Raw genomic sequence first — 11,048 nt, 5'->3', positions numbered from 1 at the left:
TACACGCACAGACCACATCACGGCTTCATCGTCACGGCCTGCATCCTCCCTCCTTTGTGTGACGTCGCTCAAATAGAGCTGTGAGACGACGAGCGGCGTCTCATACGCCCAAAGTTTGCGCCGCCGCTGATTAAGCTCGGAAGAAAGCCACGAGTTGCGGAGACGAGAGTCTCTCTTTATCCCTGCATACAAAACGACAGCATACGCCATGGATGCTTCTCAGCAATCTGCGGCCCCTGTTTCCGGCCAGCCGACGGTCTCTGCCGTGACGACGCTGTCGAGAACGCCGTCTGCCGCCCCCGGGGCGCCACCTGGATCTGGCCCAGCCACTGTTGCAGGTGGGGCTGTTGCCGATAGCTTCCGGAGAAATGCGGGGACCAACGCGAGCGGTAGCGGCATTGGAAACGCCGTGGCTGGAGGCGCAGGACCGGCCAGTGCAAGCACGGGACATCATCGGGGGAGCGCAAGCGTGAATGGCGGAGTACCGAAACGGCGGCCGCGCAGAGTTGACGAGCGCGACCGAAAGCGAGCCGTGAGAGCGTAAGTCTGAGAGACTTATTTGCGGGCGGCAGCCTTACCCCCCTTAAAATGTCTCATATGCTAATTATAAGACTGTAGATGCGACGAGTGTCGGCGCCAAAAGGAAAAATGCGAAGGCGGAATCCCGTGCCAGCGCTGTGCGCGGCTGAACCGACCGTGCGGCTTTACGGGCCAGCCTTCACGTGAGGCAGACGACAGCTCTACGCGCACAACTCCTCGTGAGCCCACTGAAATGGCCCAGAGACTGCGCTACATGGAAAAGCTGTTGACTCACTTCACTGGGCGCTCAAATCTGGATGCAAATACACTCAAGAACCTCTCCGATGCCGTGGATCGACAGCGGGTGGGAAGCAAACTTGGCGCTGATCTCGGAGGACTTGAAGACGACGCATCGCAGAGCTCTGAACATCTTGGCGTTGATGCTGAGAAATTCACAGTGCAACCCTTAGAGAGCAATATCGCACGTGAGTATTGTTGTACTTGATGCCATGCTATCTCCAACTGGAAAACTGACTAGTTGAGGATAGACTATTCTGGGGAATTCTCACATTGGAACTTTTCCATGAGAATCAAACAATGGATCGAGAACTGCAATACCGAATCCCGTGGCGGAGAACAGCCACCTGATCCATTGACATTCAAGGAATACTACCGAGCTGAAGAGCTACAATCTCCCTCCAACACTGTCATGTCACTTTCCTCACTCCCGCCACCATACATCACCGGGTATTTAGTAGACGCATTCTTCAAGCATGCCGAGAGCAACTATTTCTTTGTGGAGCGGTCCTGGCTCATGGGCAAAATTAATCTGGCCTACGAGAACCCCGCAATCTTCACGCACCGAGATGTTGGAACGGTAGGTATGATTCTCATTATTCTGGCCATTGGCACACAGTATGCCTACCTGGATAACGAAGGCGACAGACCAGCGAGACTGGCACACAATTCGAATTTGTCCGAAGGCTCGCCATACGAAGAAGACGCGGTTGGCGTAATGTTTTACCAAAGAGCATGTATGCTCGTTCCCGACATTATTACGATTGCGTCGCTCGAGAGTGTACAGGCTTGCTTGCTCATCGGCCTATACACGCTTCCGTTGGATGCTTCTGGGTTGTCGTATATCTACTTGAACCTGGCTCTCAAGTTGGCCATTCAGAACGGTATGCATCGAAACTACTCAACAGACGCATGGTCTCCCGTGGTTCGCGAGACAAGGAACCGTGTTTTCTGGACAGCCCATGCTATTGAAAGGTAAGAAATAAACCCCATGGGCTTAGCTGGTTTATGGATTCATGAATCTGACATTTGACAACAGGAGAGTCGGAATATTCCACGGAAGGCCGTTGTCCATTGCGCCGTCCGAGGTTGATGCTGCCCTGCCTTCTTTGGACCCCTCGGTATGGTCGACTGATTTACCCACCAACACAGCCCACATGTTGGCTACGCTGCAGCTGAACAAGACGTTGACCAAAGTTTCACGAGAAATGTAAGTATTTTTTTTCTTCTTTTCATTCGAACTTGATTGGTCCTTGTTTGGTGCTGGTAAGCTAACACCACATTCAAGTCAACTGCTAAAGACTGGTAGCCGCCAAGAATCTATCGATGTATTTAATCGCCTGATTGAAACGAAAAACGACCTTCATAAATGGTGGGATATTTTGCCGACAAACAAATTCAACAAGGACTTTTCCGGCGCTACTCCCTTCACACGGTCAGATGCCCATTTGAGACTGGAGTACTGCCTACTACGAATGTATGCCGGCCGGCCATTTGTCTTCCCCCGCGGCCTTGGACGCTACAACAACGCCAACGGCACCGATGCCAGCCCTTCGACGTCTGGCGCAACGCCGACCAGTTCAACATCAACAACCAAAACCCATCCACGCGCGCTGCTCGTGACGGATTGCATAGAAGCGGCCCTCAGCATTGTCGAGACGTGCAAGGCACTCAGCAAGACAATCGGGCTGGCGCGTGCCTCTTACACCGAGTTTAGTGCCTGCCGTGCTGCTCTGCTGGTTATTGTCACTCAATGTCTACAAAAGCGCACAGACAGACTGCGCGGTGCGTTGCGCGAGGGCATGGTGATGATCAAGTCTATGGCGGCATGGGGCGAGTCTGCGCGCTCTGAAGTTTCACTGCTCGAAGTGTTTGAGTGTGCTGTCGACAAGCTCGATGCTGCTGCGGCCACAGGCAACGCAGGGCTGGGCCCCGGCGGCTCCATGACAGATGAAGAGACTGGGTACGAGCGCTTCAAGAAGTGGCAGATGCTCTGGAAGCAGCCGTCATCGGGCGCACCGACGACGGCAGCTTCGGCCATTGGCGGTGTGCGCGCCGAGAGCACAATGATGGAAGACGACGACGGCGACAGCATTGCGCCGTCTACGACAACAGCGGCAGCAGCAGCAGTAGCAGCAGCGGGGGCAACACACATTGACATGGGCGGGCCGATTCCGCCGCACCCGCTCGAGTTTTGGCGCGGCGCGTCGATTCGCCAGGAGCCGGCGTCGGCGTCGATGCAGATGCCGTCGACGTTTTTCGGGACGGACGAGACGTTTGCGTCGTTCCAGCAGACACTTGACGAGTACTCCATGTCGATGCAGGCGGGCTTTAGTCCGGTTGTTGACGGCACGGGACAGACGCCGGGCAATGGCCTGGGCGGTAATATGTGGATGAACATGTAAAGATTTGGAGGGTGCAATGATGGATATTTTTCTATGGTAATATAGCAGGGCGTGGATCGGGGCGGAGGAGAGAGGGGTTTCTTTTTGTTGGTCTATAGGTGTCGGCTACCTTGATCAGCACGCACATACATACGTAGCATTCGCATATCGCTTTTGGGCCGGTTATATAATTGGGGATGTTTTTGGTCTCTTCGGCGTCTGTTTCCCGGCGGTGGTGGTTCTTATTCCTTTTTTTCTTATATTTGCTTTTTGTCTTTGTCAAGAGCAGGTCATCATGACACAGCATCGCATTACTTCTTATCTCCTCCACAACCGCTTTTCCGCTGGGTAGTCGCTCGCTCGCTCCCTCTCCGACGTTCTCCGCAGTCGCACCGGTCCAAGCTTCTTCTGACGGGCACGAGACACAGACAATGGACATGGTAGTTAAATGAATGGCAACTCTGGAGACAGATGCGGTGATACTTAGACATGTAGCTATGCAGATGCGCCAAAGGAGGTTTAGCTGGAGGGGAGGGAGGGAAAGCTCGCTGTGATAACCGGGCCGGTCACAGCAGGCCCCCGGAACCGGGATGATGGAGCCGGGTCTCTGGCGCGCTGTTTTTTTTTTTTTGAGATAGCTCCTTGTTCGAAAGGGATTCCGCTGAGATCTGGAGATGGAAGAGGGGATGTGTTCAGGGGAGGAGAGGAGGGGGGAGCTTGCTGAGAGCTAGAGAGCAAGTGCCGATGGGCGGTCTTGGCTTGATTTTTGGTGATGGGAGGATGGCAGTGATGATGGTGGGTGTCCCTAAACAGAGGGACTAACTAGGGTTTGGTTTACAGAATGTGCCAAGACAATCACATGCCAAGTCTTTACATTGAATTTCATGATGGTTGAAGAAAGAGACGTTATACATAATAATGATAAGAGTGAAGTAAAACATCCTTGTTTTTAGACTTGCACAGCGGCTCTAGTACCACCGCACAGACGAAAATAAATATGTGCGTGTAGAATGAAAACCACCGGTTTTCGTGTGTATAACTATCCCAAACAAAAAGAGCACCAAGCTAGAAAAGTCAAAAAACACCAGCGACCTAAAAAGCAAACCCGAAGGCGGAAAAAAGACAAAGGAAAAAAAGACTAGGGGCCACCCGGCCAGAATTCTACGCGCTTCTATAGCTCAGCCAGAGCCTTGTCGAGAGCGTCGACCAGCAGGGGAATGTGCTGCTCGGTGAAGATGAGCATGGGGCGCAGGCGGATAGTCGACTTGCCGCAGCTGCCGATGGTGACTCCGAGCTTGCGCATGGCGGCGATGAGCTTGATGGGGTCGGTGGTGTCGAAGGCGATGTAGGTACCGCGGTCCTTGCCGCGCAGGTTGGCGACCTTGGCGGGGTACTTGAGGGTGAGCTTCTCGATCTCGGCGTAGAGCAGGCCGCCGACGCGGGCCGTCTGCTCGACCAGCTTGCCGGCCTCAATCTCCTCGATGATGGCCTTGGACACGAGCACGCGCGCCAGGTCACCGATCCACGTGTTGAACTGGCGGTAGGCCTTGTCGGGGATCAGCAGGTCGTCGCCGAAGAAGTAGCCGGCCGTCTGCGCCTTCTTGGAGAAGGTCACCAGGTCCGGGGGCGAGGTCAGGTTCCAGTGCTCGTGGGCCCAGAACTTGCCGGTTGAGCCGAAGCCTGTGCGGGAAGACGAGAAAGTTAGTGGTGTGTGGGTGGACAAAGCGGTTGGAATGGATTAAAAAGACTTACCGGTCTGGACCTCGTCGACAATCAGCGCGACGCCGTGCTTCTTGGTCAGATCGCGGAGACCCTGGAAGAAGGCGGGCGAGGCGTGGTTGTCGCCGCCCTCGGACTGGATGGGCTCGACAATGACAGCCGTGACAGGCGACACCCAGGTCTTGATCAGCTCCTCGACAGCGTCCAGGCAGCGCTGCTCCTCGGCCTTGTTCTCGGCAGCATGGGCGTCGAGCGGGTACTTAAGGGCGGGGAAGGGGGCCTTGGGCCAGTTGAAGGCGGGGATATCCAGCTTGTGCACGGCCTTGGAGCGCGTGGTGGACAGTGAGCCGAAGCCGCGGCCGTGGAACGAGTTCTCAAACGACAGGATGGCCAGCTCGGGCGAGCCCGGCTTGGCGTTGTTCAGGCACGATGCCGACTCCTCGGCCGTCCACTCGACGCCCAGGCCGCGCTTGCGCCGCATGTACAGCATCATGGCCGCCTTGAAGGCCAGCTCGTTGGCCTCGGAGCCCGACTGCGCCGTGAAGATGTACTTGAGGCCCGGGGGAGCCGCCTTCATCAGGCCGTTCTTGAGCGCGTCGTTCCACGCCAGCGACGGGAAGTTGCCGGTCGCGGGCCGGTTGACCAGGGCGGAGATCATGGTGGGCGAGGAGGCGGCTTCAATCAGGCGCTTGTTGTTGTAACCGACGGGGATCGAGGCAATCTGCGAGTAGCTAGAGAGCGGGCCGTGTTAGTAGGCAGTAGGGCACGGGACGGGGCGTGGAGATGCGCGGGGGCTCATTACTGCACTTACACATCCAGGAAGCGGTTGCCGTCAACATCGACGAGATAGTTTCCCTCGGACTTGTCGTAGTCAGCGACAATCTGGACGGCGCGCGCATCGAAGATCTCGCCGAGCTTCTCGATGGCGGCCTTGGTCTGGGGGCCGGGGATGGCGGTGGAAACGGAGGGCTCCAGAACAGACATTGTGAGGGAGGGAAGAAGAGAAGATGGAAAAAAGGAAAGAGACAAAAAAAGAAACAGCCAAGGCGGAAGCAAGAAAGACGGCGTGGGGAGAGGGAGAGACAAGAGAAGAGAGTAGAGGCACCAGACCAACAGAACCAGAGACCCGGGTATATATATAGTCGCAAGAGCTTGGAGCAAAAGCCTGGACGCCTAATCCGGAACAAACTACACACAGAGACTGGGAGATGCAAGTCAACCCCAGCAATTCAGCCGATCGGGAGGCAACATTGGCTCGTCCTGTTTTCTCCATATGCTGCTTCTCTCTTACCTCCCACGGCGAGGGCCAAGGGGACCTCCGAGGAAGCGCCCTAGTGTAGTGGCAACAGGCCAGTCGGCCCTCTGTATCCTGGCCGGAACACAAGGCTTGCTTGACTGAAACTTGTAAAACTAGGCCTCTGACTGGCTGCCGCAGCATGGCGGCACAAGGCCGGCTAATCAAGCCTGCGCCCTGCTTCCATCAAAGTCGAAGTCGCTGTCAGCGCCCGGGAAATGGGTCCGGCAGAGCCTCTTGGCCCAAAAGGGCAACTGCAGCATTGGGATGTCCGAAGACTTGGGGACTTGGGGACTTGGAGCCGACGAGTCAAAAAGCGGGGCCTAGTCTGGCACCGGACCGGGCGAGGGAGGCCTGTGATTGGCTGGAGCAGGATCTGGGGGAGCAGGTGGGATGCTTTATCTGGGGCCAGCGGCGCGCGACAGCAAAAGTCGGGCCTGGCGAGAGCGAGAGCTTGTTAGGGCAAAAGCAGAAGCAGCGCTGATAACGATAAGCGGATAAGAAAGAAGTACAGGGGGAGGGCCTATCCTGGCACTTGGAAAAGATGCCCGCCAGCCAGTCTATGACGCGAGCTTGCAACGAGCCGACCTTGTCTTCCAGGGGAAACCCGCAACAGGCGGAAACGCAGAGCGGGAAGCTGCCGAGCCCCCACCGACTCTGCCAGACACAATAGATAGATACACAGAAACAAAGAAAGATTCCACCGTGCCAGCTAAGCGGCCGGATGAGATGCCCCCCCAAATTTCCAAAGCCCCAAGTCCCAAGCTCCAAAAAAAACCAGCGGCCGGGTGACTTATGGTAGTTACGGGCATACGAAAAGAGGAAAGAGGGGTCTCCAAAGGTTACAAATGTGGCAGGTGGCAGGCGGCATGTGTTAAAAAGAGCAAGAGCCCAAAGTAAGACGTGGCTGCCGGTTTTCTTTTTCGCTTGTCTTGGAATTAATTCTGGCTGTTCTTTCTTTTGAACTTGATATTTTTTTTTGTTGCATCATCTCCAGGACACTTTTTGAAAATCTACACACAAAACAAAACCGCCCATCATGACGTTCCAGGTACGATGACGTAACCACTCCATCTTGAAATCTACTTGCCCGCGGCCCAGGACGCCTGCTAACACCCATCTCTGTGCCCAGCTCAAAGACACGTCGCTGCTAAAGACAAAGTGCTACATCGGTGGCGCGTGGGTTGGCGCAGCCAGCGGCCTCGAGTTTGGCGTTGAGAGTGAGTCTGCTTTTCAGCTTGCCGCTCGGTTATACGTGTGCTAACAACAGAACCTCCCCCCACTCAAAAGACCCCTCCACAGCCAAAATCGTGGCCCAGTGCCCCGACTTTGACGAGGCCGATACCGCGCTGGCCATCCAGGCCGCTGTGGCTGCTTTCCCCGCTTTCAAGAAGACGTCGGCCCGGTCACGTGCGCGGCTGCTGCGCAAGTGGTACGACCTGATGGTCGAGCACCACGAGGATCTGGCCCAGCTCATCACACTGGAGAACGGCAAGACGCTAGCCGACTCGCGCACCGAGGCGACGTATGCCGCCAACTTTCTCGAGTGGTTCAGCGAGGAGGCGCCGCGCATCTACGGCGACACCATGGAGGCGACCAACCCGGCGGCTCGCATGATTACGCGCCGTGAGCCCATTGGTGTGTGCGGCCTGATTGCGCCGTGGAACTTTCCCGCGGCCATGATTACGCGCAAGGCTGGCCCGGCCCTGGCTGCCGGCTGCACACTCGTCGTCAAGACGCCTGGCGAGGCGCCGCTGACGGCCCTGGCCCTGGCTGAGCTGGCCCACCGGGCAGGCTTCCCCGCTGGCGTCATCAACTTTGTGACTACGCTAAAGCACACGCCAGCTGTTGGCAAGATCCTGTGCACGCACCCTGCGATTAAGAAGGTGTCGTTTACCGGGTCCACTCCCGTTGGAAAGCTGCTCATGGGCCAGGCGGCTTCCACGCTCAAGAAGCTTTCCTTTGAGCTGGGTGGAAATGCGCCGTTTATCGTGTTTGAGGATGCTGACCTGGACAAGGCTGTTGCGGCGCTGGTCGGCTGCAAGTTCCGCGTCTCGGGGCAAACGTGTGTGTGCGCCAACCGCATCTTTGTGCACAAGGACGTGCACGATGCGTTTGTCAGCAAGCTGGCCAAGGCCATTGAGCCGTTTGTTGTCGGCGACGGATTCAACCCCGCCAGTACGCACGGGCCCGTGATCCACGGACGGGCCATTGCCAAGGTGCGCGAGCACATTGAAGACGCCGTCAGCCAGGGCGCCACGATTGCAGCGGGCGGCAAGGCGCTGCCGGAACTGGGCCCGTACTTCCACCAGTTGACCATCCTGACGGGCATGAAGGCCGGCATGAAGGTCTGCGGCGAGGAGACGTTTGGGCCGCTGGCGTCCATCTTCCAGTTTGAGAGCGAGGACGAGGTCGTCGCGCTCGCCAACAACGTCGATGTCGGCCTGGCCGGTTACTTTTTCAGCCGCGATGCATCACGCTGCTGGCGCGTCGCCGAGGCGCTCGAGGTCGGCATGGTGGGAGTCAACAGCGGAGCCGTCAGTGATGTGGCGGGGCCGTTTGGCGGTGTCAAGGAGAGCGGGTTTGGACGCGAGGGCAGCAAGTATGGCATTGACGAGTACCTGACGACCAAGATGATGATGATTGGTATCTGAGGGGGGAGGGGATGCCGGAGAGAAGAACGGAGTGTGTTTACATTGGCGGCGTTGGGTTTCAGGGATTAGGGTTTGCTTTCCAAGATACTTGTACTGGCATGACTAAGCAGCTACATGGAGTCGTGATGAATGAATGTCCATCAGGGTTGACGGCACGAATTGCGGTGGTCAAGAGTTTGCCTGAGGCACCCTTCAAGCCTGGGGTGGATCCTTTTGCAGCGAGTGGGGTCTGTACGACATGAGGAGCATCTGGCTGAATCTGGACATTTCATTTCATTTGATTAATTGAGCCGTGAGTCCTTCATGTGTGTCTCAGATGATGAATGCAGGCGGGTGGAAGTCTGGTCTTTGGAGGTGCTGCGAGGCTGCGAGATATGCTCACTTGCAGAGAGAGATGCAATACGAAGACCCGCCTGGCATCTTGGGCTGGGGCCGGGCACTTGGCTTTTACGTGTAGATGCAGGTTTAGGGTCACGAAAGAACGACAGGGTTGTTGGGTTGCAGGCCTTCCCCGCCCTTTTTAACCCATGGCGGGGGCTGATGCTGTATGTGTGTACTTTGACATGTTGTGGGCTTGGCGGACGACAAGCAGTGACGTTATCGGCGGGCAAAGCAAGGGGGGGGGGCCTGGACGACGGGCGAGGCAGTAGTTGAGTACCATACCATGTATGTCTGTATGTAGTTAGTGATGGCAGCAGAAAACGCTAGTGGCCAGCCACAGAGGCACGAAAGCTGGAGGTTGGAGGTTGGAGGGCTGATATGGTGTGTGTCTGAAGGAAGCGGTGAGCGGGTAGGGTATAAGGAAGCGGGACAAGACGGCCGGGGAGAACGGGGAGAGCAAGAGGAACAAGAGCAAGAGGGAGAGGAGGCAAAACAGAATGAAGAAAAAAAAAGGACCAGACATGAACAAGAAGAGGGGAAGAACAAGATCGAAGACTGGCGAATCCCACAGAGGACTGACGGACAACCGCCACCAAACAAGCCCCAGGCCAAAAGGACGGGCCAAGTGCTGCTGGACTCGTTGGGCATAGATGCATATTTGATACAGTGGAGAGCCAGAGAGCCAGAGAGCCAGAGAGCAGCCCCGGCCAGCAGACTCGAGCGCTGGTCTCTCTCTGAGAGTCCAGAGGCGAGTCGTGCTACATGTTTTCTATCGATAGACTTGTGATATGCAGCTATGTGCTGGCCTAGGCGAGCCAGCATGGCGAGAGAGCGAGTGAGTTGTATTTTATTTTTTTCCCTGGTCCTCTATCAAACTTCAATGCCTTGGGGCTCTGCTGTGACGGTAAGACGTTCCTCCCGGGCGGTCCTGTTTTCTTTTTTTCTTTTACTGTGCTCTATTTTTTTCTTTCTTTCCTGGCACATACAAAAATCCCCGTAGGTCCTCGGATTTCTGGTCCTCTTCTTCTCTTCCCTCTTCTTCTTCTTCTTTTTTCTTCTGTTTTGTTGCGCAAGATCAAGATTGGCAGCTCTCTGCCTCTTCTTTTTTCTTTGCTCTTCTCCCCCTCTTCCACCTCGACGTCTTTCCCTTCTTCCAGGCCTCATATCCCGGGCTTGTTGAAGGGGGAGAGTTCTTCGTTGTTTTCGCCCCCTCTCCCGAGAGCCGGTTGTCCTGGTCCCAGAGACAACTGCTTGAGAGGCTTTTTCTCCTCCATCGCCGCCCCGAACCTCGCCCCGCGCTCTCGCTCTCGTTGCCGAGACTGAGATTCGCTGGTTCGGTTAGGGTTAGCAATTGGACGCCAGTTTACAACAGGTATGTACGTGACGTGACGTGACGGCCGATCAATCTTGTGAGGCCTTTGGCAATCGTGATTGTTTTCCTGTGTTGTTTTCGACCCTGTCCTCCCCTCTGTCAGGTTTTTTTTTCTCCCTGGATTTTGTTTCTTTTTTAGGAATTTTCATTTTTTTTGTCTCCTCCGTTTTCTGCCGTTTTTTTCTCTTTCTCCCGCTCTTCTACACCCTTTGCCAGAAAACAACCTCACCGCCTTCGTCAGTGGGTCCCTCCCTCTTGTGTTCCTGAACAGGCTTCCATCGTGACTACCGCCCAAAACTATCCATCCAATCTACAACTGCAATCTGTCCTGCTGTTTTCTGCCCATTTGCTGCCTGCCCATTGTCCTACTACTGCCTCCTATTGAAGCTTCGCCAGCTGCTCACCGCCTTTGCAGCTTGCCTATTTGG

The 11,048-nt window shown here is 55.8% G+C and overlaps 3 protein-coding genes across 3 annotated transcripts; 2 read left to right on the top strand and 1 right to left on the bottom strand.

The window, feature by feature from the left end:
- Positions 1–208: 208 nt before the first annotated feature.
- Positions 209–3,221, top strand: BROUX77_006908 (uncharacterized protein; the record flags this gene model as incomplete). The annotated part of the gene is made up of 5 exons (XM_073751945.1): positions 209–540; positions 619–1,004; positions 1,068–1,791; positions 1,856–2,026; positions 2,105–3,221. 5 exons carry the CDS (start codon positions 209–211, stop codon positions 3,219–3,221), a joined length of 2,730 nt encoding a protein of 909 aa, XP_073603055.1.
- A 1,150-nt stretch (positions 3,222–4,371) lies between these two features.
- On the bottom strand, positions 4,372–5,903 carry BROUX77_006907 (uncharacterized protein; the record flags this gene model as incomplete). The annotated part of the gene is made up of 3 exons (XM_073751944.1): positions 4,372–4,880; positions 4,953–5,650; positions 5,731–5,903. 3 exons carry the CDS (start codon positions 5,901–5,903, stop codon positions 4,372–4,374), a joined length of 1,380 nt encoding a protein of 459 aa, XP_073603054.1.
- Positions 5,904–7,252: 1,349 nt separating this feature from the next.
- Positions 7,253–8,867, top strand: BROUX77_006906 (uncharacterized protein; the record flags this gene model as incomplete). The annotated part of the gene is made up of 3 exons (XM_073751943.1): positions 7,253–7,264; positions 7,346–7,433; positions 7,504–8,867. 3 exons carry the CDS (start codon positions 7,253–7,255, stop codon positions 8,865–8,867), a joined length of 1,464 nt encoding a protein of 487 aa, XP_073603053.1.
- Between the last annotated feature and the right edge of the window lie 2,181 nt (positions 8,868–11,048).

The sequence above is a fragment of the Berkeleyomyces rouxiae genome (genome assembly GCF_048999995.1).
Source record: "Berkeleyomyces rouxiae strain 22BRR77 chromosome Unknown BrBRR77_ptg000009l, whole genome shotgun sequence".
NCBI classification, from domain to species: Eukaryota; Fungi; Ascomycota; class Sordariomycetes; order Microascales; family Ceratocystidaceae; genus Berkeleyomyces; species Berkeleyomyces rouxiae.
This window is presented reverse-complemented; position numbering and strand designations above follow the sequence as displayed.